Raw genomic sequence first — 27,729 nt, forward strand, 5'->3', positions numbered from 1 at the left:
TTATCGCCCTGGTGTAGAATATTAACGACGTAAACGGATGGAAAACTGCCCTTAGATTTTAATTCTGAAGACTCACTATCGCTGTTCGTTCGTGAAATAGAAAATCGTCATACATTGGAATAAAAACTTCTCGAAAAACAATTTTGTCGTTTGACAAAAGTTGTTTTATTTATTAAGGGTATAAAAAGGGGTTGTAGGTGATGAAATAAATAACATTAGTCAATACTATTACTTTGATTACATTTTTTATTTTAAAATGTCATAAAATGATATCAACATCTTAAATTTAACATTGATAAATAGTCGCATTTCATACTAATAAATTGGTTTAACATGAATTCAATTATTTACAATGATTGTCTTATTATTGTCGTTAATTATATTTAATACTTATAAAATAAGTTTAATTATTATATTAAACTTCAAAATTCAATTACATTAAAATGATTCATGAAATTAATTTGTAAGATCGATTTCAAAGTTCTAAATATTTTATTTTATTTTAAAATGATTGAATAATGATTTATTGTCAATTTCCAATTTTTCACGCATTCTTTAATATGTTTAGAAAATAAATTTTACATAAGATCATCTTAGTCGTTTAATGTTACATAGGTATTTTCATATTGTATAAGTAATCATGCAATAGTAATGTAAATACTGTATAATACTGAAACCAACTTAATACCGATACATATTTCCACAATCAATTCTATTACTAAATACATTCATTCATTTTTACAGTAGAATCGATTCTTATCAAAATTCATTTTATATTCATCATAACACTATTCCTACAATAAATTCTTTCTCGTCACTTACATAAACTACATTATTATGAAGTCCAAAAGGAACTTCGCTTACTAATATTTCATATTAACTCATAAACACGAATGAGCCGAATACATTACTTTTAATATACTATCCGGAAGACATAAATTTATTATTAGATACGAATATCAAATTTTATCTTCTAACATGTTTTTTTGTTTATAAAATTAATTATTTATTTTTAGACCGTCGATATCGAATATATTAGTATAATTTTGTATAAAATAATGTTATAAGAAATTAATTTCACATTTACAAATTAAAATTACATTTTAAGGCGTTCTTAGCAATCCTTAAAATATGGTTTTATTATTCAGTAATCTGAAGTGCGTGATCTATTAAACATCGTAGTAAATTTTATTTCTGTTGTATGGTATGACTGTAAACTTGGTCATTGTGTACTTTCGTTGTCATTGACACCTGTATAAGGTATCATTGGAATGAAAACAAACCTTTTATTAAAAAATAACGGTTAATATCGTCTATACAATGCAAATTACATAAAATTCGACTAATATTATCAATGCTGGTCTCTATATATTAACACTACAGGCTATTGTCTTTACAATCGTATTGTCACATACAAACTTTATACGCACTAGCATTATTATTATCATATTTTCTTTCATAAATACAAGTTACCATCTTAATCCATTATGACATAATTACTGTATAATTTTATTAGAATTGTATAGAATAATAAATACGAGAATAATAAAAATGTTAGTTAAACTGAGTTTCTAAAATCTCATTAAACATGTTCGATCCGTTACAAGTCTATCGAATTTCGCTTTCATTATTCTTTTATAAATATACGCCGTTTGATATGATAAAAATGATATTTTTTAAATTTTAGATGTCATTACGTAATTTTTATTATCAACAGCAATCCCAAGAAGATAAGGTCAGTCGAGCCTTACTCCTACTACGGGGTTCGTACTTTATTGTCGCAATTTACATTTTAAGGCTGAAACTCATTATTTTATTCATTAACTGCCACCGATAATGTTTTTTTACATAACAATATTAACATCGAGATCCACTAAAACGTTTACAACAACCTCAAAATACGTACCTTATACATATAAAATTCAACAGCCATGTTTTTATCACTACATGTTAACGCTATTTTAAAAAATAATTCAGAAATCTAATTTCTTTCTATACAATGATTTTTATTAGCGTAATAATGGCCAGAAATGCGTGATGTTTGTCGGCACTGCTGTAAACAACGTAGTGTCGTGTTAGTCCGGGAGTAGGTCGTACTTTTTGTTTTTCAGTTCTCTGTGCGTATTCGTTATGATGTTGGGTGTTGTTAAGTGGATTGAAGGCATTGCTGTAGAAATTCAGAGCGTTGTTGAGCTCTGCTTGTCGCAAGTCGGAGTCGAGCGCATTCTGACTGTTGCGATCTTGTTGTTTCTTGGGGTTGTAACGTTTCGGCAGTCGCGTGGTCGCGAGTGTTGTTGTTGTTGGCCGAGGAGTTGTAGTCGTGGTCGTAGTAGTCGTTGTTGTTGTAGTCGTAGTACGTTGCGGCGTTTCTGTTGAAGAAGAGAAATAAATCATTAGTGGTAAAGTTTACATTTGATTGAACTAAAACAAGAGCTAATTAAAAAAGTGTCTTAATTATTTCCTTAATAAATAATTCAACAGATAATTCAATTTAATTCATCTATCAGAATATTCACCTTTCAAAAGAACAACGCCTTCAGCTCTTCCATACGCGTTGGCAGCAGAACACGTGTATTCACCGAAGTCACCCTTCTTCAATCGGTTGATTGTGAGGTTCATTCGCAACGCATACTCGTTCAGAATGTCTTCAGATATCACGTACTTGGAACTGTTAAGCAGCTTGCCGCCTAAGGAAAATAAAAGGTTTTATTCTAAATGTCCTTATTACCTAAAATATTCACCTATATTATTCGTCAAAACGCTACTAATTCTCTAAAACACGGCTATTTATAACATTGGTTTACATTCACTAATTAATGTTACGTAAATAACAATAAGCCTTTAAGTTTCAGTCCCACGTTTGGGCGCCATTAAGCATTATTGGCGCTCAAACGTGGCACTATTTTCATTCTATCGAAATGTTTTATCAACAGTAACAGTGTCTTACCTGTTTGAGATTTGCCACGTTGCCAAGTATTGAGTGACTTTGGTGAAGATTCCACGTAGCATTGAAGAGTAACTTGCATGTCTGCTGCTCGCAGTACAACTGGACTGCTTACTCGTACGATCGGAGGGACTGCGTACAAAAATTATATTGATTTACTAAAGTGTAATATTTTAAAAATCTATAATTAATATATGATACTTAAGTATTTCATTACAAAGTTATAAACATTCCTATGTAGTAGGAAAATTATTATTATTAAAACAAAGAAGATAGGTATATTATCTCATTACCTCAACCTTTAAAATTTACATAAATAGTAGCAAGAATCACCTACAAGTTGTACTTAAATAAACCTAATTACCCATACAAAAGAAACGATCAACAGAGTTTAACTAGGCAGAAATTAAGTCCACTCAATTAACCTAACGTAAGCCTTTAAAGTCAGGCAGTTTTGTTCAAGAGATATAACTTAGACACTTTAACCCAAATAGTCATGATTTCACGTAACTTTATTGTACTGTTTGTACAACAAGTAAAAATACCCAACTAACTTTAGTTTCGCCTTTAGGTCGCTAGATTCGCTGCCAGCAATTAATAGTTCGAATGGTATTGGAGCGTAAAGGCCACCCGGGCTAATTGTGAATAAATAAAGTAGGTATAAAGCCAATATGCTTCGGAATTAAAGCTTTCTATGAACAAAACTATGTTATATAACTAACCAGCCAATATATGAGAGTTTAGCTGACGTTTATTAGGAATTCAGGGCACGAATGAATACCAGTTTTTATAAAGCGTGAACTGTCTGAATTTCGGCACCATATATGTGTAAGTATAATATAAATTGCAATGGTGTCAGGTATTTAGTAATTCTAAATTTCCTATTCAATTTATCCGTACCAGTTGCGTAATTCAACATGATACGCGGATAACTATTTGCTAACTTACATTACGGTTCAAGCAAGGCAAATATATATTTTTAAATAAGTAAATTTCATTCGAAATCCTTATGGATTCGCTGTATCGTAGCCGTTCCCAACACTAATCATTTAAACCGAGAACGAAATCTAATACGCATCCGTTACATAAGCAACACAGAGAGCGGAAGCTTATATAACCACTAGCATTTCGGTCGTACTGCTTATTGTGGCAGAGTACATACCCGCTTTATACAAAACTACTTTATATATTCACTTACATTTACGCCCTCTTAAGTGACTCTATCCTTTAATGTATCTTCGCAAAGTAAGACAAAAGAAAATTGTTTTAAAATAAATCAACTAAAGTAAACTAAGAATGTAAGGCGTAAATGTTAGCTACTTGATAATATTCCTTCACTTGGATCTTAACAAAAATATGAAATCATCATCACTCCTCACTAAAGATCTCTAAAGAAGATTTTCTAAAGCAAAGTAAGGCTGAGAGCCGACATAAATGAAATTATTTCTTAACATAGAGTTCAGCTAAAGGGATATAAATAAAATTGCATATAAATATGATTAAGATGTTCAGGAATTGATACTTACATAGTACGGCGACCTCGTATCGGCGACTCTTCGTGGGCGGGATGCTATTCGCCGCGATGCACAGATACGTCCCCATGTCGGAGCGCTGAAGTCCTTTTAGTGACAGAGTCGAGCCTACGTAGCTTTCTACCACTGTGTAAAAATAATACAGACATACTGTTATTTAGAGCCATAGAAATGCAGACTATATCAAACATTCGCCGGCAGTAGATTTTATTCTAAGAGCTTATCCTATGTTTACAGATATAGGGCACGTAATATGAAACATTACAGACATAAAATTAAAAGTTCAATCTTTAACATTAATAAATTAATCATATTTTTTATTTTTTACTTATAACAGTTATCGGTAATTTAGATGATATGTAGTTGTTATAACAGAACAATTACGAACTGAATATGTCGATCGTTCAATATAATTATTAAATAAAATACCTATCAATCTTCAGTTCAATTACCACTACGTCGATGGACGGTAGCTGGTAAGCCCATTATTACCACAGTAAAATAAATACATCGATCATTACTCGATATATTGCCGCCGCGATAATAATTTACACAATTTTGTTTTTCAGACTGTGTAATTACTGTTTAAACCGTTGAATCACTGAGAGGTAATTTCCCATTTATTTATTATTGGACAGTGAAAGCGTCAAAAGGGACAACGACCAATTACACGCTTTTATAAATTAATTACAAATTATTATTGGATTTTAAAGACTGTGGGCTCTACTTGAATGATTATACAATGATTTTTACATTATCGCTGATACTAATGGGTTGCAAATTGGATCAATAATCTACTTGCTTTCTAAAAAATGCCAAATCATTGTTTTATTTATTTTAAACTTCTAATACAAACGTGTTATAAGGCGTACTTAATGCCAAAGGCATTTTCTGCCAGTCTTATTCGAAGTTTATAAATGCGCAAAATTCAAGAAAACATATCAGTTTGAGAAATGCTACGCCAACTTTGTGTCAAGTGTTACCTGCCGTTTACACAGAAACTTTAAATATTTGCGACTTGTTAAAACCGGGGTCTTTGACATCTATCATGTTGATATCGCATTCTACAGGCTACGTGCTTTCAACACGTATTACAGAACATCAAACAAACTAGCACTTCGCGAGTTATGAATAAAGCCAAATGCGTCTCACATGAATAAATTTACTAAAGCGACAAAATCTTGGTATACATTTGTTATAACAATTTCAAAACTGAATACGCGACTCTCGGGATTTCGAAACAATTTGTCTCCAAGAATGCTTATTTTGTGTGTTTATTCCAACACCAGCCATTATACTCCGTATGAAAGATTGGAGAATATTTCAACTACAGATGCTCCAATTACTAATTTCATGTTATTTGTTACGATCTGTATGATAACAGCTAATAAAGATAGATGTTATAACAGGTCGTAACTTTCCGAGAGATAACGTAGTCTTTTGATATTGGTACAGCGCAAAGTCACAGCGACAGCAAAATCCGTGTCTGTATAAAATGTGACGGAGGTAAGTAGTTTTCATACAGTCAGGTCAGTAAGCTTTAGAAGGATAAACCGGTGTTTACATTCTGATACTTGTAGAAAGGCGCCGAGTCTCACGTCTTTGTTATGCGAATCTTTATGATAGATGACACAGGCAGTCCGAAACTTGACCTATAATGACCTAACCCTCGGTGATTTATATGTCCTCCGGATTGTTATAGGAGTCGCACGATCAATTAGTAATTAGCTCGGAAATTTACACTGGTTACCGACCTCGGTACCCTTTTTGGAAAGGTTAATTACATGGTGGGTTACAGTACAGTGTATTTTAATAATGCGATTGGATTATTTATATATCTTCTACTTTTATAATTTGTTTGGGTTATATAACTACCTGAATGCAGCTTGGCGTTTCCACGTCGCTAATCACAGCAGACCACTTTAATCAAAACATAGCTGCGAAAACAATTCCCTATTTCATGATGGCTGTCAAATTAAATTTAAATGGAAATAATTTATTGCTTTATTATGGCACACGACCCCCCGCTAAATCCAGGGCGGAGACATAAAATATTGTTACTACGTAACGCGAACAATATCTGAAGCGGGAGCTTGTATGAAATTGTGTTTTATTAAGGGGTTATAAAGTTCGGTTGCGACATGTCGTTGGCAACTTGTTACTCCAGACGTCGGGCCTGATTCAGCAATTCCAACGTTATTATTGCTCCGAGACTAATTGTTTTCCGATTTCATTCTGGCTGAACAATTTTCGCAACTAAACATATTTTAACTGACAAACGTTTTGTTTGAGAAAACAACACGATTTCACAATATGAATTCTATATTTATAGCGGCAGCTGCAGCGTACAAAATATATTATTAATAGATTCGCAAGTGATATTTTTTTGAGAATTGGCCAAGAAAATTATAAATTGATTGATAGACTTGAAGAACATATTTTTGACATTACTTTACCAGCTCTAAATTCGTATTGAGATTAATTAATCGCGACTCTCTACACATTACAATGTTATTCAAAGCGCCACTTTAATCCCGTACAGTAAATTCTAAACAGCTCGTTATACTAATTCTGCGACTTGCATTATTTTATTATGAATGAGTCTAGTTAATTAAGTCGGAGGCACCGAGGCGGCCCCTGGCGACAAGATAAGTAATCATATAGCGATATACTCGCTTACTTCATGACGCTACTATTATTGTTTCACATCCACATGTTGCGAACAATAGTATTCATTTGTGGTTATATCTAAGCTATTGTTTCCTTATTCAATACGCCAGTAATTGTCAGTGATATTAACTAGTTTGAGGGCTGATGTCAGACGTGGACGTTTGTAGGTCATGTTATGTGGGAAATAATGTCAAGTAAGTCTACGGGTTTACAAAACAACCCTATTCCAGTTATTACATTTTTGTGTTCACCAAAGAATTTATATTAAAAACTTCCTTGAGTTTTGTTAATACGCTCATTTCGTACATATCATCTTCTCTAATAATAATTCATCAATTTACTACAGTGGGTTACTACTCTACAAAGTGTAGATGTACATTGAAGAAATTTATACCGGTTTCATCAAACTTTCTCGTTTAAAACTATCAAAGTGTCTGTAAAATGTACAGATACATCTGTTCCGGACGAGAATCAATCCGGAAATCTTTAGCCCGGCAGGGGAACGCTATGCCATTTAGGTAGTCAATTTCATTAAAACGTGTTGAAAACTCCCTTTAACGGCGTTTTATCCGATACCGATGGTTAATAAAGATAAATAACCGTTACGCCTGTAATCCACCGGAGAGGGTACCCGAATACAGGCGTATAATAGTATCACATTCCCGTGTGATAGGATACCTATTACTGCTGTACCCGTTGATACGATTATTAACTGGAAACTAAAAGGTCAATGAGGAAGTTACCTTATAAGATACAAACACAATGAATAATGAATATTTAATAATGACTTATATATTAATCCGGATGGAACTTTACAAAAATATAAATAATGGTCAACGAGCTCCAATATCCACAATTTGCAATACCAAAGATTTCGCATATAAAGATACCTGGTCTAGAAGATACTGCATATTTTTTGTTATCCAAAACCCTAACGGCACAAGTATTCTCATTTTTATTTAAACAACGCCAAACCACTAAGCCTCTAAAACGCTACGGATGAACAATCTAAAGCTACACAGCCCTCTTTACGATTTAAAACAATTATTTTCAAAACAAAACCTTGTCTGGGGTATTCTTTATATTCACAAATAAAAGCTCTTTAATATCGTTTTCATAAATAAGAATCGTACGAACCGTTAATTAACAACTCTTATCCCGACGCAATCATTGATTTACCGCTATTAATGTGCACAGCAACAAATTTCAATAATACCATTCAGAGTCGCAGTGCCCGCAAAAGAGGAAAACGAGAAAAAGTAGAAAAAGGAAAACGTGAACAGCCAGTGCGAAGGCAATTCTTACATATTTAGTGAAGCGTGTTTAACATGTCCAATTAATACAAAGGCAGAGCCGGCTCCACCACTCTGTTAACTATTACAACCACCCTCCGTTTACAGAGGGCCGCCAGTCTTTTGTTTACGCTTAATGGCTTAAATAAAACGGGTCAAATTCGTAAAACACCGCACCGAAAAGGTTTTAAATAGGCCAGCGGGGACTCGCAATTTTGTACCTAATACATTTATATTAAGGTATAAATTAGACCATGGGATTACACGCCATTAGAAATACAACAGTGTGGGTATGTGTTAAAATGACTAGCCCTATAATTGCTTTAAACTCCTATGTCTTTTCACCTAGTGTTTTGGCTGCGCCGTAAAGGGTATGTCATTATAACTATAAGAGATAACAACCTTTTGTCAGGCCAGTTCTCACTAAGCCGTTCGTTTAATTTCCTGACCGAAACCCGGATTGCTGTAATATTTTGTTTAAGTAGTAATTGAGTTCTTTGAACACGTTTTTTCCGCGGAAATGAATTCGAGCCAAGAGCATCAGACGTCGCTTTCTTTTGTTTCATGTTGACAGCCCCCAATTTTTATCGTTGAAAGAATACTCTCATTGAATTTAAATATTACGTGAATATTTTACAGAATGATTTATTGTGCAAAATCATAGGTTTTAATTAAACCATCGAACAAAAAATATTTATTTGGGAATAAAATAAATCAGTTTTACAGCCTATTTTCAGTAGGCGTTTCATAATTAACGCAGCCCCGTTCCGCCTTATGTGATTACATATTTCGTTTATTATGTTATAAAACGGCGATAAATAAATATTAAATGATAACAAGTATACGATTATCCTAATCCATCATTATTCAGATGTCATTCAGTGAACATGACGTACATTTTTTATATCGAATCGGAATTTTCTTTCCAATATCTTAGGGCAATATCTTAATAAATCCCATAAAACTCCAATGTTTTAACCGCGCTAGCACCTGCGCCCGCTCTGGGCGGGCTTTGAATGCAAAATTAGTCTTGTTTCTTTTTTACCACTTAGCCGGATCTCACTGATGCGAATAAAATTCAACGGAAAATTGACGTATTTTTTACTTTGAAAAATGTGTTGTTTATTATCTTTTATTCGAAACATTTGCAACAAATGGAAGAGATGGGATTCTACATAATTCGAGCTTTGGAATTGAAAAACAATACTTTCATTAACTTTTCAAAATCAGATTTTAGCTGTTTGAAAAGCTATGAACGAAACTAATTCTTATATTCTACATATGTGTAATCCTTAAATTGGCGTAAACCACAAGATCGCTGGTTTTATGTAGGCTTGTAAAAAACATGGTATTCCATCGATCAATCACTGTCGCATGTGAGCCTATCAAGAAATTAAAACTCTCTCAATTGGAAGAATTTAGATCACACATCAAAATTCTTCAAGTCAAGTCAACGGGGTCAAATGGATTTGTTTAACTAGATTAATATTGTTAATAAATATTGTTTCTACACGCTTTTTATATAAAAAAATACATAGTAATGTATTTGTTGCTAATATAAGTGTAATAAATGCTTCTTAATTATTATTTTATTGATATAAGTGTGATAACAATTGTATGAGGAAAATCATTAAGCGAAAACAAGTTAAGTTGTTTTATTGTCTAATTATGTGACCCATGTATTAAGTAGTTCCTTTATCCTGCTAATAATTTGGGGAAAGAAATGATGAGATAAATATATTTTACTTAATTTTAGAAGTAACAAGTTGTTTCTTTTTACTTATTGTAATGTAAGTAAGTTTTATCCTAGATTAAAGATAGGTTTAGTTAGCCGTATCTGAAGATTTATTGAAATCGTAATACAACTATCGTCAAAGTTACTAAGCTTACCTTGCAGTTCTTTTCCATTATCGTCACGGAAGACAATGTTCCGTCCACTCGTCCGTTTCCAGGATATGATAGGAGGTGGAACTCCCGTCGCCGTGCAGCGCAGTTCTACGGAGCCTCCTTCCACTGCGCTCGCCTCCGAGAAGTCATCATCCGCTATGTCCGGCGGTATTACCACTGATAGATGACCCATCTGGATAAAATAAATTGCTGTTTAGTATAAATACGGATGAAATACTTAAAGTGAAAATATGTTGCAAACTTTTGAGCTTTCAATTCGAGGCTAGATTTAAATCTCAAGGAAATGTCAGGCACAATAAATGTATAATTCGTTTTAAACAAGTACCGACAATTCAACAATTACTTTAAGTTATCGTAAGAGAGGCTATTAATAACTTTAACTTATAGTATTTGATGTAGTATTTATGGTTAAAACATTATTATTTGTTTACTTCATAATTCTAATGAAAAGGCATCAATACGCAATGTCAACCAGTATCAGTCTCATCACACGGCATATATCAATCGTGATCAGGCATCCATGGAAATCATGTTCAGTGGCGTGTTTGATTGATTAATTTTGGCAGTAAACAAAAATATCCAGGCTTACAAATACCGCAGGGATCAACCATTTGAAAATTCTGTTCAAACACCGATCAGTGCGCCGCGCCATTTTAACATTCAAACGATTTATATGTTTATTTAGAAGCCGAAAATTGAAAGCTGGAAAAATATTTTTGCTGTAACCGTAGTGTATTTGAACAGTTTAATGTATTTAGAGCTTCGGTTTTGAATGAAATACTATTTCTGCGTATGTGTTACTAAAAGTTAGTCGTTAGTTCAATGTTTGCATTTTTTATTTCATTCACTATCTTTAAACAAAGAAAGAAGTTTTGAAATATGTCTAAATTGGTCAAAGATACGTCGCCTATCGTATGTACAGTCATATATCAACAAAAAAGGTACACTGAGTGCTTAAGATATACTTCGGATAAGAGAAGTCTTGTTTGTTTACATTTATGAACACAATTTTATACACAATATTCACATACTAATTATCGTTTACTTTTAACAATAGGTTTCGCTTCAAAGAAACAGAACAGTACCGACTGATTTCATGTTTTAATTACATTATATTGTAAAATTACACGCGTTAATAAACTCGTTCATTTTGTTGAGAGTATATCAATTAATTACCATAATAAAGAACACATACGTTTAAAATTTCACCCGAGATATATTTTTCCCAAAATATATCGTGTCGAATGAATTGTAAAAGCTTTGTGTTTTTTAACATTTTCATTCTCATTTGTATACAAATTACGGAACTGGTGCATCCGCCAGATACATTGTTCTTTATAGCTAATGTGAATAAAGTACGTAGTGGCAGTTTACAGTGGATAAATGTCTAGAACTACGATTAATCTCAATGTTTAACGCATCTCTTTACCTCACGATGAAGAATAATAAATTGTATAAAACGTGATCGTGTTAAAATCGATTTTATTAAATCTTCCTTATCGCTATCTGGTCTAAACTACCGTCAACTCTGTAGGATGATTGATTACAAACGTCGCCATCCAAACTAAATCTTGTCGTCATAAAAGTTTATTTGACATTTCGTAATAATTCTGAACCATTTCATTCAGCGCAGTCCGAATAGAATTGAAAATAACAGCCTGCAACATTTCAATGTAACCTGACCATAAAATGTAGTGTTAATGGAATGAAGTGAAGTTAAACTCGTTAAAGTAAATTTAATGCAGTATTGTAGCAGCAAGACAGAGCCGTAGCACCGTAGCGCGTAGCTACGAACACGTAGCACTGCTACAAATTGGTTCACGGGGGCTATTTGTTGAAGTCAATTAAGTTGGGTACTGCGCTATAAAAGTTGTAGTTATTCGATGGCACACGGGAGTTTGAAGGCAGATATTAATTGGGATATTACCTACATAGCCACACTTGGCTCAGTATGTAGACAAAGAGAACATTGCCATTACTGTGCGCGCTCCCACGAGGAAACAACTAAGTTAACGCCCTACATTGCTTTGAACCAAGAAAATCGCCTATTACTGTAGTTTTGTGACCGAATCTTTTAAATGTTATGCTTAGCAATATATTAAAGCTAAATAGTATACTTATAACCAATTGAGGAAATAAAATGCAACAAAAATTCAATATGCAAAATCTTTGGGTAATAAGAAAAAATTGCCTTATTCTATGTAGTATGCAAACCATGTTCTAACATTTTTGCAAGTCATTGACTCACAATGGCTGTACCTAGCTTCTACGGAATCCTAACAACCTTACATATGTTTATAGCATCTTGTTTATCCGCAACTGTTACTTAATAGACAATAGCGTAAAGTGAAACACATAATGTACGACATCGCATCACTATCAGACGACACTTAACACAATACAGTGCACAGATAACATTGCACAACTGCTTTGTACACCAAGACATGATTAACTGACTGCAGTACATACAACAATCAATGAATACAGAAATTAAGGAACCCTTCAACGATTAGTTTTCATAGCATTTCAAAGGATGATAGGAATCTCATAGTTTATATAGGTTGGTTGTCCCTCGTTCTAATAATGTAAGGGCAGGGGACCATGAATGTTGCATGAAGACGTATTGTCCCCATTCCAGGGCGCGCTGTGGACTGACTTTGACAAAATTCCCCGGACGCACGGAGAGGCGACCGCTCCCGGTATTCGCTGGGCTCAGGTAGATACCAACAAAAATCACCACTTGGATATTTTTGTGAGTTTACAACTCCCTTTGATGGTTCAACTCAAAGAGTTGTATCAACATTAATATTGCATACGTAATCTATAGCTACAGAAAATAATTGAGTCTAACGTGACTATAATATCCATGTAATTTTAATCATAATTAAAATAACGTATACTCAAGCTTCACAAGGCACAATCCTGTAAGCTACCTGAGTCTAATTAAATTTTAGACTTTTACGCATTAAAGCCTAATCACAAAAGCTGTCAATCAGAATTCCTGGAGTCTCCTTGGAATCTGATAGCTTCTCCGTTTTATGTACCTATGAGGTAATAAATTACTCCGCCCCAAATAAATTTAACTAAGCAGACCATTAACGTGAAAACATATAATGGTACTTTAAGTACGCAATAATAGGTTAAAATAAATTTAAACAGCCTAGAAATTTGCATAGTTTCGTAGTTAATATATTAGCAAAACTACACACGTTTTGTAATTCATAAATTACAGGTCGAATAAGTTCCTCGTACAAAATGATAATAATTTTAATCGTACTGAAATTGTTGGCTATAATATTCCGATACGAATATTAAATATCTTATATAACTTAGAATGTTTGACCAATAATATTGTGTTTAGAAACAATATTATTTAAACAAGAATGCGGTGTGACAACACACGTACCCCGCCGGTTTACAATATCTGAAGAAAGTCAGCGACACACGCCGCGCGACGGACTTTGACAAAATTCCTCGCGATCTATGCACGAGTGAGCGCGACTGAATGAGTCGCATTCCTCATGCAAATATTCACAGATATAATTTCAACTTCGTGCCATTTTAAACTTTAAACTTCCTCTTACATTCTAGTTGATATTTCGAACATATACTTACCCTGACGCGTGGCTCTCGTGAAAATGATGTTATAATGTAGCATATTCTATCTTCACTTTTCTCCGCAGTGTAAATTCTTCGAGACAGTTTGGTGTCACATGAATTATGCAGATTCGTGGTGCAACCCGCGAACCGAGTGGCTCCGAGATTTACATCCAGAAAGCGCACGACCTCACATTACTTTATAAATAAAAGTAAGGAAGTATATGGAATTGTCGGCGAATGTACAATCCACTGAAGTGAGATCGAAGCTTGTGTCTACGAACTTTGAAACGGTAAACTATGTAAAGAACGAACCATTGTGCATCTATAAATGGATGTTTAAATTTCCTATCATAGTTTATGTAATCGATCTGCTGTTAAAGCGTGTTAAAGTCAAAGGAAATATATCCCATCGTTTAGTGAATAGTAATATGAAAACCTAAAAGCGTTTAACGCTATTCGAATGCGCTACCGTAGTTCTATTCTCATCACGAGGCTAGAGGCCGAATTATAATAAAAATACATCGTCACGAGGTTGACGCAAGTCACGTACAGTATCGTTCCCAGTTATAGATTCAAAGCTTCGTTCCGCTCCGTAGGTTGGGCATCAACAGGTAAGTGAGCCATTTGTTTCCCCGGTGAAACATCTCGGCTGAGTAAGGTTTTGACGTGTGCCTCGAGCCGGTATACGATCAGGAAGACGGACAAGGAACGTGCACGTGCTAAAACTGTAGACCATTTTTACACGTCGCCCCGAGTCAATGGTAATAGCACTTCCTATTATTTCCCTCGCAACATCCTTCCAACCTTTTTGTAAAAACGAGAATGTCGAAAAGCCTCGTAGGAATGAATAACCAAAAAGGTTAAATACTTTTGTATGTAAAATCATTATATTGTAAACTAAAAAATAATATATAAGCAGAATACACAAAATTATTATTACTTACATCTTGCATTGTGATACGCATAAATACCATCCATTAAAGTCGAAAAAAATTTGAATGCTAAGCAACATCATCCCAAGGTAGATTAACGTATTCTCCTAATTAAAAACGAAGACGGGATTAAGGTGTTAATTACATTTTCCGGTCTTTTTAAGAATTCCGACAAATAATTAATTGATAAAAGATATCATTTTTGGCCGTGATATCTATAAGCTAAAATATAATATAAAACAATGTACAGATATGAAACTAAGTGTACGTTTGTATACTCAATTGTCCATTGCTTTTTTATTATGATCTCTTGCCGCGTTTATAATACTAATTTCAGTTGAGGTTATAATTCATGATACCACCCAAATATTACTAATTTGAAATCAACCAAATTAGGTTCGAATAAATAGCACTTAACAGAAAATAGTATCCGCCAAATTATTATTTCCAACCACGTTTTACATTAATTTGGTTACATAATTAATTAAACATGCCACTCAAATGAATCTCTCTGCAAATATGTTTAGGATTACTATTACATTTTCATCATATTTCTATCGTATACAAGCGGATATTTGGAAATTGATGAAACATACGTCCGTACATATTTTTTCTGGGAAAGACGATTAGTTTGCGGAAACTCGATGCGTCCAACCAATTATTTTGAAGGGTAAAGCCATCCCGGCTGACGTCGCCATGATGGACGACACCCGTCACTTTATTGCCTATTTTTTCACCCCCTTGACCCGCAGCAGCGGTTTTTTATACGACTGCATTTACGACTCAATATATACACCTAAGTAGCTGCGGCGAAAATAAATCTCTTGTCGGAATAAAAAGTTTCCACATATCGTGTTACCAAATCCGCAACGTTAGAATAAACGCAAAAGGGAAAAGTTTGTATAACAAGAGAAAATTCTCTTAGACACTATAAATATTGATGTATTCTCGAGACGGCTTTCACCATATTCAGACGTAGAGTGGCAAACCCTTATGAAAAAGCAAATACTTTGGCTGAGCTCGCACCTGTAGCCCGACACAACAAAAGAATGCTGAGTAACGCCTGCCGATTTTTCGGCTAAGAAATAATTCACTTGTTGATTCTACTCTCTAACTTACATTCCTTTTATGTATTATTTATTTTACTTCCAACGAGCTTTGGCACGTTATCCGGTTAGCGTAAGTAGCAACACAGCGCCGACGCCAAAATATTAGTAACGACACAATACGGTGCGTCGTTTGGAAATATCTCCACTACTACTAGGTCTAGTCCTAGTAAACATCGTTACAGATAATATTTCAACGAGCTTAGGTATAATCCCGTAAGCATCGTAAATCCTAAATAGGAAGCTAAGCTTTGCCGCAATATTTAGAAGCGCTTGAATTTTAGGCGGTCGCTTCAAAGCTTCGGCTTTATAATATAGGTATTCAAGGTGAAATAATTATACAACATGCACGTTAATTCACAATAAGTTCACGTTTTACAAGGAAGGATTCCTCGGAGCAGTCTCAAATTCCTCTGTCGGCGTATTACTAAATGTTTGTTAGGGCGGGCCTTAGTTGCGACATCACGAGGCAACTATGTGTCGAAGAATGTGTTTATGGTGCCAAGAATGAAGCTCCTTAGCAGCGGCGGGGATTCTGTGCTGTCGCCGGGTTATACCTACCGACACGTTACGACTTCATTTGTGTTTCAATATCCTTTCATGTATGAAGTATTTCATTTTTACATCATACAAGCAAAACAGTTTAAAAATACTTTCGTCCATCACGCGTAACCACAAATATTGTAATACATGTACATCGAACAGTGTAATCTATAATATATAATGCCGTTAACATATTATATGAGGTTGAAATATTGTCGATACAAAATACATATGATGATGTTGATTATACTCGGACCATTTTTCGTACTTATTATGGGGTCATACTTATATTTCCTGATTTACTCTCCAAATCCGGCGTAATTCCACCGCTGACCTTCACAAATACCTAAAAAGCCTTTTGGCTACCTGTTAAATTGCAGAGCTTTCGTTATGAAATTCCTTAAATATTATCCTATGAGGTAGAGAAGCGATTTATTATAAACTTTAGAATTGTAAGCATTCTTTTACTTTACGAATTTTATTACCAGTTCGCATCGCTTATAAGCACATTAACTGTTTGGCCCTTTAAAACACATAGAGTTGGTTTAAATTTGAGATTTCTATTGTTACAAGCGTTTCGGAGCAGTGGTGTATTATAACGCAGGAGCATCTATCGCCCAACGGGGAGCGAGTTCACGCTGTAAACATTTCGCAAACGGGACTTTAATCCCGGTCATAAAAGTAATCCGCTCATAAAGTTACGCGACGATGGACAACATAAGGGTAGGGATTTTCTCTCACAAAGATTTCTAAGTAATTAAGATAAAATACCAGGAGTTTTTGTATGTAACTGGAAGCCAGAAGCTCCCGTTTTTCAACGCTCATATACCGAGTTAATCCTGGAGTATGCAATAAAGCTGCTAAAGTATTTGTGTTCCAGGCGAAATTACCCATATTGAAAATACCCTTCGGCGCTAACAGCCGGCTGAAGGCTTATTTATACGCTCATGTATAGACTTCCCTCGGCGTAGGCACGTAAAAACCTAGCTACCTACATTAAATTTAAAGCCGTTCAGAATCGTTAAATTCTTAAATTTAATACACCCCGACAGACTTACAAACTGCTGGCGTATTGATTTGTAATCACAAAATTGCTTTTGTTTAAGTTATGCAAAGTATTTGCTATTAAAACGGATTTAAATTGCGAATGAGTTTTATTTGAACGAACAAGTTTGAAAGTTGGAAATTTCGGTTGATTGATAGAAAAATGGTTTTCCATTTTGAAGGCCACTTGACCGTGTTGAAACGATCTTAGTGAAGGGAGAAAAAGGGGTTGGATTACAAAAACCACGGTCGTCCATCACGGCCTCTGTCAACAAGGCTCCCCATCAATGCCGCAAAAACAATTAGTAGGTCAATATTTATTTAATTGCCTGAAACCGACCCGCCATGAATGATGGCCGGTAACACCATTGTGGGTTTTTGTGTGATGATGGAAATATTATATTGAATCCGATATTATAAAGAGAAGATTTTGTTTGCTCTCATCTACATACGTTTATTGGAAAATCGTGAATAGCTTCGGGTAGCAAAAAACTAATAAAAAATTGATGTATCATAATAAAATATACTGAACTTGTTTTATCTATTTGCTGTGTTATCTCGTTTCCTGCTAGCGCATTCAAAACAAGCAGCAAACGCTTTTAATAGCTATAACACTATTATTCAGCGTTTATTAGACTTCCGAACACAAACTGAACAAAGTTATGTTGCGTTATGTTCCCATCTACTTTAATATGGAACATCGGACAGTGAGTTCGACGAACTCATTTACAACGATTAATTTTGTATTAAGCCCATGTTACTTTCTGTGTAGGACATGTTAATTTTGAAAGTTGGGTTCACTTGCTTACATATATTCTCATATGCACGTGGTTATCCTAGAAAACATTCAATTCTTTTGTAATTATAGTTCGAGTTAAAATCAGTAAGGTAATTCTCCTAAGGCATTTAGCAGATTTAAACTACGTCAAGAGAATACAGTGTATGAAAGAGATGCCTCGGATGTCTGGGAGAACGATACATTGAAGCTTACGTCGAACTATGCAATCGAATATGCAACTGTCTGTGTGTGGAGTAATCGGGAAGATTGTTGCCCCTTTGAAGTTTTAGCACTAGGTATAATATAACGATTACTTACAGTCAACAATTGTTGTATAATGAAAAAACATTAAGATCTAGTTTTTTGTTCTAGTAGATATTTCCATTATCTATTACCATTAGCTTATCCTATTAGCATTATTTACTATAGACTATCGACAAATTGTGAAACTCGGTACCGCAATTCTCTACAGTCGATACTATGGAGTACCGAAAGTTTGACATTTAAAGTGTACTGCGAAAGTAGTATCTGCTTCGCCCGCTAGTGGCGCTGATTTATTCTAAATTTTTCGATTACTAGACGGTTATCGATAGTTGATAGTGGTAGAGAATCGAGCTAATTAGCATGTGTGTGGGTGTCATAGAAACTAATTTTTAAGTTCAATTTAAATGACAAACTATCATTACTCGATATACGGTACCTATTTCGTGTTGATCCGATTGTTATTTATATTTAATATATAAAACTGTGTGTCACGGCCCGTATCATCTGCCGGAATCAACATTGAGCCCAATGACCGTAATATCAATTTACTTCCAAGTAATAAGAGAAACTTCCACCCCACTACCAAAGTGACGTCTATGAAAGAAGAGCAGCTAATAAAATATTTATGTCCGTTATAAAACTGATACCTAATAAGCGGTGGTTCATAAAAACTTGTCTGATAGTCACGCTCATGCAAAATGGACTCAGAATTTTGCACTAGATCTCTAATTTACTATCTTTTTAAGCAGTTTTTTAGATCAATATTAAGTTTTTTGCTACTCATATTAGTATACCTACTAGCCAGATTAGTGATTGGATGTAAATTTATGTAAAGCTATGACATAAAAAAGTTAGCAGGATTTATGGCATCCTACATATAGTAAATTAAAAAACATTTATTTTACAGGACAGTACAGGTGTTGGACACGAGTTTTTTACTTAGTGTAATTTGCCCATAGGTTCTAATACACGGCAGACTAAAACCGGATGGAGTATTTTTCAATAATTTACCCCCGATTTCTGTGGTACATTTAGCGGTAGTTTATCTATTCAATAGCCTTTAAGCTCATATAAACATGACAATTTGAATAGATAAACTACCGCTAGATGTACCTCAGAAACCGGGCAATAAATTTGCTCTTTTATAATCATCATTGCCGCACATTACAAAAGTGTGCATTTGTAATTCAACTCTTTGCTCAAGCACTTACGAGGTGTTAGTCACAGCTTAAACAAACAGTGAGCGGCTTTTTACCGGAGGCTGTACTGCGAACCTAAACAAATAACAGACGTGAAATGAGCAGTCTGCTTTATACTGATATTGACGCACGTTGATTCAATGTTGCTCATATGTGTGGCGGCTTTCTAAGGCTATGGCCGACGAATATGCAGGTTAGATGCATTTGGAAGGATAGGACTGTTAGTAGGATACCGTTATTAAAATTATTAAGCTTGATTGAGAAACATTGATTGGGTTTGTGAAAGAATTATTACGGAACAGCAAAAAAGGTCAAATATCTGGCAAAATGGTTAAAAAAATTATAAGAAGTATTCGTATTTTTTAAGTAACCACAGGGAATAGGCAACAAAAGAAATGCCTCTGGTTATCGGAAAAGTATATATAATCTTGGCTATATTTTAAAGATTTTTGAAAAAAGTACCAATAAGCTTTAAAAATTGGTTTCTAAATGAATACGTAAATGGTATTCTGCCTCATTATACCAGGGAACTGGCAATTTATTTAACTAAGAATCGCTATTTAACATTAAAACAAGAAGTCAAATATACTGGCCGAGGAATCGCAATTTAAAGTAATGAACGTAAGTCACAACAGAACGGGAGCTAGGAGCAGGGGTAAAAAACCGTTTTTCTTAATTATTGCCTTACATTTTCAGAAGTAAAAAAGCTTGTAATGAGCGTTTCGGTTATTGTGAACGAATTTGTAATAAATGTGTTCAGTAGATTACTGTCTCAATATATCGTTAAGCGATTTTTAAATGAACAATAACTTCAATATTTGCCCAATTAAATATAATTTGTAATGTCTAAGTCACAAAATGACATAAGATATAATTTAAGCAATTACATTTGAACAAATCTCTAGACGTAAAGCGAGGAAATAGAAAAAAACAACAGTCATATTTAGGTATAACATTTCAATTCTACGGTACAAGGGTGATCTTATTGCCCAACAAGCATCAAGCTTCGGGCTACGGCTAATTATTTCCGACCCGGGATTCAAATCGAGGAAGTCGGTGTTGCGATCAACAGATCTTTAGTAATTGAATAAGGAAATTAATTACGTATAGTACGTATATAGAGTACGGGGAAATCTTGTGTCACGTCTGTATCTATGAAGAGCCTAGTTTAGTAATGTATTAGTAACCTTCAATCTCTTGATTGCCTACGATTGTTCTACTCTGGCTTTGTTCATTACTTCTTAGTCATGTCAAAGTACTTTACAGTGAGTTGTGAATGTTTTGAAAACTACAAAGCTCTATTTATTTTTACACATGAGTTAAAATTGTTAATGCATATACCAAATGAGAATATAAGTTTATATTTTATCAAAATGTCATGAAAAAAAACCTGTTTAAAAATAACAAAGTTTTACTGTCTAACTCTAATGTCTTTTTAGAAGGGAGGGACATTTTAATCTAGATAAAAGTACGATAGAACAGAAAACACGCGTAAAATCAACTGCCAACATCGGAATCGCGTTTTAATGCAATTTGCATACAAAGTGTATAGGGTTCCAGGTTTGTTCACAATGACGCTGTCAAAGAAACCTCCCGTTCAACCGTGGACATACGGGCTGAAAATTAAACATAACGTTTGTACATTCCATACAAACTATCGCAGACGAAAATGTCTGCAACCCAAAGGCTTGTACGCTTTGCAACATAAACAGTGTGGTACATTTGGAAGTTGTCTGTCGCATGAAGATGTCGTGGTGACATTCCTCTGGTTCCCTTTGGCAAGCGCGTGCATTCCGCGCACAACTTAACAAAATTCCACCGACGTCCCCCGGGCGTCGTTATGTCTACTACACTCTCTACACGCCGCAAAAGGTAAATAACTTAATAAGTGTCAGAGCGTGTTTGTACTGACGTGTCACGTTGCAGTAATCTGCAGGTGGGCTTTTCATTTAACGAGTATTACAGATTATTAAACATTCCTATCAATTATAGTTGTTTATTAAAAGTCATCTGAAATTATATCATACTAATATCACGCACTCAATACTTGAAGTTGTAGGTGTATGAAATACGTCTACGTCATGTAATAGAAGGCGAGGTTATTGACATTCCAAAATTATTAGTAATTATTTTTTCAAGCCAGTTTGAATATTATCTTTTGCTTTAAACATCTAAATGAATAAAATAATTAATGATAACACTGCCAAAGTAATGAGTACAAAGGTTTAAAGAGCTATATCGTCTTAAGAACAACAAGACGAAGGTATTTGTATTACGCAACTACTTAGAATTTATTGAGGATTAACTAGCTAAATCCATGTGCTATAGTTTGTGTATGTTTCGGTTGCTAATAGGATTGGGATTTCTGGGGTTGTCTATGAGCATAGCCTAATCCGTTACATGAAGCAATCTTACCGTCTGAATTATCATTTGGTAAATATTTTCATAAACAGACAGACTTTAATTAATAGATAAAATACAAGCTATTTTCTACAGTTCGTTTGTAGTGTGGGAGATCGTACCGAACTGTTTTAATAATTGTTTCAATGATAAATATTTTTGCTGCAAATATTAAGAAATCTGACTCATAGGTTAAATATTGTACTGTTATTATTTATTTAATAACGGCAAATACGTTTTTAGTTGATTAAGCTTCTTCGAAATTAAGATAAAAATGATTATACTTTAACAAAAGAACGTGCTTCGTTACGTACGCTACGTGTTCAATCAGTCACAACGGGTGTAAGCTGTATAATGTTAAACACGCAGACTTACATCAACAACACTCGTATTCCATCACGAAGATACAAAGAACAAACAAAACAAAACTACGCCAAGGGTTTTACCTCGCGTTCGACGAAACTTCGCCAAAGTTACAAGCGTAATAAATAGAAAGTATCTACATGTATCAGGGTTAAGAGAAATGTTCGCGTTTGGTAATGCCCGCATAAGTATGAGAGACACTCACTTCCTACGTAACATAATGTGCAGATTACACATACTGTGAATAATGCACAGTACACAGTCCTACGCAAAGGCAGGCGGGCAGGTAAGCCGCGGCCCCCGGTAATAATAATATTGTATCAAAGTTACATCGTCGACGACTGGCGCGTTTGGAATGACGCCTCGCTATAACAATTTTCTCTACACTTTGACATGACGTGTTTATGGGATTACGCGCTTGTTGATGTACGGTGAAATTTTAACGTAAATTTTATACTGATTAATATGTACTTATTAACAGGATTCTAGGATTACAATTACCGGGAAACAGGATCTAGTTAATTAAATTTATATGTGACAATTAATGTTTTTGCTGGCCAATACACATATCAATGGAAACAGCCTAATTAACGATACAAATGCACAGTTTTGCAGAGGTTTCTAGTACCAACTATGTTCTACAAAGGTAAACCAGAGTCATGAATACAATTCCATCCATTAAACTAAAAGTTGTGAAGAAAAATGCACATTTTACTTCTAAGCCACTATCTATATGCAGTTTCATAATGGCTCTTGAATTAACCAGGTGACTCGCATTTTATCGCTCTAATAAAGTAATGAGGAAAGTTTTTGTTTGTACGACAGAAGTTCACACAATACTTATACAAGTGATATGAAAACTTTACCATCGGACAAGTTGTATGTTGTCTCCGCAAACGAGGTCTTGGGAGTTGCCATTATACGTGTACCTATTATAAACCACATCTTGAAACATTAAATTATAAATGACTTCACACAGTCACGTATTTTAACTTCTATCAGCCGGTTTTATTTCTCCCAGAACCATATAACACGCTATAAATGTCTCATTTTTAACTGAGAATTAAAGGCAGTATCATTTTCCACCTTAGAAATAACTCTACCAGACTACCGCTCCTATTTCCATGAAGCCGCAAACTTACATTGAGAACATACTTTATTCCACCTCTCGAAATGAATTCTCAGGTCTATATACTACATGTATCTACAGATACTACCGAACCGAACCACGTCGTTACAGCAGATATATCTCTGTGACTATCCAAGCAGAACTGGCCGAGATTCCTATCATAGAATTGATAGATTAACTATTTACTAAAAAATCTAATAAACTCGCTTGACTGCAAATAAACCTATCAAGATGAAGTATATTAGAACTCTGAAAGCATTCCAATACTTCTGTAGAGACAGTAGAGCTGTGACACAGGCATTCGAATAGTTCTCGTATGTGAAAAATCGAGAATCGAAACACAAAGAATATATATATATATATATTCGCTTAGCCTTTGTTCCAAACTATGTTGGAGTCGGCTTCCAGTCTCACCGGATGCAGCTGGATACCAGTGTTTTACATGGAGCGACTGCCTATCTGACCTCCACAACCCAGTTACTTGGGTATTAACACGATACCTTTCGGTAAGACTGGTTGTCAGACTTTCAAGCTTCTGACTACTGTTAACGACTGTCAAAGATCTTCGAAAATGGCAGCCGGGACCCACAATTTAACGTGCCTTCCGAAACACGGAGGAACTCGATATGTATAAGATGGTCACCCATCCACGGAACAACCTCGGCAAGCGTAGCTTAACCTCAGAGATCGATCCGTGCGGCTGTTGTGAACTAAGCCACGAGCTCCTCAAAGAAAGATAATTATATCGGTAAAGAATACCGATATAATTTATCTGATGGAACGTTCAGCACGTGACATCGGCATCGTGAACTCGATGCAAGCTGGCGATTCGTATCGATTGCATAAATTTTAATATTAGCCGCAGAGATCGCATAGCGCGCTCCGGCCGAATGGATACTGATTGTAATTACTGTCCATTATTGATAAGCAATTGACGCACTAATTAAACTATGTTAGTGTAAATGATTAACTGTTATGAGCTGGTTATTGAATTTGTGATAAATGTGAGCCGCATGTGTAATACCTGGATATAATATGCTACCTACACACATAGTTGAATGTAATTTTCGACCAAAATAATAAATGACCGTTTTGCATTGAATACTAAAACTGAAAATATATTTGTATTGTTCACCCAACACTCTCTATGGAAATTAAAGAAAAAAATCTCTATTGACTGATCGACTGAAAAGATACCAATCATTAGAAGTTCCAGCTATAAAGGCCAGATATTTAAATAAGCACATTCAAAACTGTACCTACCTGGCTTTTCATAGGGTCTGTATTGAGTTGGCACATATAGGTCCCGGAGTCCTTAGGCTCGACGCTGTTGATGTACAGCTTCCAGGTGTTGTGGCCGTTGTGTGTGACCGACAGCCGAGGGTTGAGGGTCACCATATGTGTATGTATAGCTATTATTGTCTTCGTATCTGATTTTATCCATGCCACCTGGAAGAGAACGACTTGAGAATAAATACTGCTTGAAACCTACATTAATTTAAAGTTCAAGTCAATGTGGGATAATTATCAACCTACATTTTATTAAAATATGTTTATAGTACATACTACGATTGTATAACTTTACAACACTACTACTAACACTACTCACTTATCCAAATTCAGAAAGAAACTAAAAATGACAATATAAACAATATTTTATATCAAAATTAGCAGAACAACTAAAAATATTTATATTCTAATATTGCTGCTATAACCTGCGCAAAAGGCGTATAAAACAAAATATTTAAAAAAAAACAAATTAAATAATATAAAGAGTATAAGCTCATCCGAATTCCCAAGAAACATAACCCGTAGTTAAACATTTAATCAACAATCATATACGATGTGGGCCAAGAGTTTGTTGCCCAACAAATATTGATATAACTTGAAATTAAATGGCCCAAAGTAGTTTAAACTAGAACTTAGTAAATATATGTTTAGTTTTCAATTTACGACTATAGTTATAAAACTTTGTTTTCTGTTAAATAGCGGCGATAATTCGTAATGTTCATAAACTAGCTCAAAGTAATACGATTTGAATTATATTATTATATTATATTAAAATTTGGTTGATCAATCAATTTAACTTATTATTTTATAATATATTATCGGATTTAAGGTCAAAAAGAAGGCGAATAAAGAACTATAATGAGCTGCCCGTTCCATTTTTAATAGGTAGATAAAGATAGGCTACCAAATTTCAGCAAATCAAAACAAAATTATTTATTCATTTAGGTCAAGTACAGACATTCATGATGGTCAAATACAGTAGGTGAATTTACTACCAGTTCAGAAGGTAGGACCAATGAGAAGCACTGGCTATGTACCTGCCAAGTACATAACATACACTAATAGTTATCGTAGTATATGTTCTTACCTTATACGTGCCAAGATGGTGGACGGTACACGTGAACTGCACATCTCTCCCTTGAGCCACCGTCAGATTCTCCAGCGGCGAGAGAAACTCCGGCTCCTGTTCACTGTACCCGGAACCTTGTAGTTGACCTACCAACATAACAATATTATAATAATAATATAATACTAATACGTCTATCAAAGAAACAAGAACTAATAAAAGGAGCTGTACGCAAAACTTCGGGATCGCCATTACCCAGACATTTACTCTTCAAACAAAAGGACCTAATCCACAGCTCACAATTACTAGAATAAATTAACTGACACTTTGCAGAGGCTCTTGATAAACAATACAACGAACAGTTGGATCAGCTTTATATTCAACGATAGCCAAATACAATCAGAAGAAATACAGGTCGAATTGGCCTTTCAAATTGGTTTAAATTGGGTCAGGCTTGCACAAACAAAAGTGGGGGAATTGCTGATGCTACTGAATTCTATAGCAATTGATCTACTTTCATTAAATAAATCTCTGCATCCGTAACCAAAAATCGCCAGCAACTACTTTGTTTGCCGGAAAATAATATGAGCCATTTATTCCTGACCGTATTTCAAAAGAGCAATTTAAATATCGCTGCATTTGTAATTAAGGACTAGATTGCAGACATTTCGAATCTACAGTCAAACGTATACGAGATAAATGCATAGTTTCCAAAAAATATTTTCGTCGCTTTCGATAAATCATAATATCGGCTAAGTGCCGACTTCCGAAACAAACAGCGAGTCACATGCTAAAACATAATTTGTAGAATCGCCCACAATAAACCGGCAGAGCTCAGTGACCACCGATTCAACACGGCCGGCCATATGAACGCCTGAGTTTCAGTTTTCGGCGTTCGGTATTCGGCGATTAGGGACGTAAATCGGGAAAGGTTGGCGCATAAAAAGGGTCACACTAAATGTCCCATACTGTGACATCAAAACGATTAATGGCTTCGTGCGGGATTTCGGAACGCCGAATATTTTCGTTCAATTCGGCTAATGCGGGGCTGAGATTAAATAAATTTTTCACTTTTTAGCCTGAACCACAAAATGAATCAATTAAAAAAATGGAGGCGCCTCCATTATTTTTTCTCATTCATTTGTAATGAGTGAGATATCTGCGAAAAGTCAAATCAAATGGTTTTATGCAGTGAAAAAAGGACTCAAAATATTTAATTTCACCTTATAATGGAATTATTAACTTTTAATTAATCACATCAACCAAATAAACTACATATTTCGCAATTATTAGAAATTAAGAAATAATAACCATTCGTAGCTAATATGAAAATGAAGTGACTAATTAGTAAACAAGTTTTTAGAGCATGTGATGTATTCAATGAATGGGATAAATATTTATTTTATGAAATAAATTTAATATTAAGAATGAACTTTTTTGTAATAGTAAACAACCTTTTAAAATAAACGTATTGTGGTTATTTATGGTAGGTGCTAATACGATACACGTTTATGTTAACAAGTTTACAATTTTCACACAAAGTTACAAACAATTTAAAGCGTCAGTTGATCTAGCGAAAGCATCGCGCAAATTAAAAGTCAGTTTGATATGATGAGTATTTTAATCAAAATCAACTTACAACATTCCTAGAATTAATCAAATGCTATAA

The 27,729-nt window shown here is 34.5% G+C and overlaps 1 protein-coding gene across 2 annotated transcripts in view; it reads right to left on the reverse strand.

Moving 5' to 3' along the window:
* Positions 1-240: 240 nt before the first annotated feature.
* LOC142976666 (lachesin-like) overlaps positions 241-27,729 on the reverse strand; it is a 58,040-nt gene continuing 30,551 nt past the window's right edge. For both annotated transcript variants that reach the window (XM_076120159.1, XM_076120160.1), the window contains exons 3-9: positions 26,082-26,209; positions 24,968-25,153; positions 10,329-10,518; positions 4,471-4,602; positions 2,948-3,076; positions 2,517-2,687; positions 241-2,369 (exon numbers count right to left, since the gene is read on the reverse strand). In XM_076120159.1, coding sequence (XP_075976274.1) covers positions 1,993-2,369; positions 2,517-2,687; positions 2,948-3,076; positions 4,471-4,602; positions 10,329-10,518; positions 24,968-25,153; positions 26,082-26,209 — 1,313 coding nt within the window. In that variant the 3' untranslated portion in view covers positions 241-1,992. The remainder of the gene's footprint in view (positions 2,370-2,516; positions 2,688-2,947; positions 3,077-4,470; positions 4,603-10,328; positions 10,519-24,967; positions 25,154-26,081; positions 26,210-27,729) is intronic.

This window comes from Anticarsia gemmatalis, chromosome 11, assembly GCF_050436995.1.
Source record: "Anticarsia gemmatalis isolate Benzon Research Colony breed Stoneville strain chromosome 11, ilAntGemm2 primary, whole genome shotgun sequence".
Classification (NCBI taxonomy): Eukaryota; Metazoa; Arthropoda; class Insecta; order Lepidoptera; family Erebidae; genus Anticarsia; species Anticarsia gemmatalis.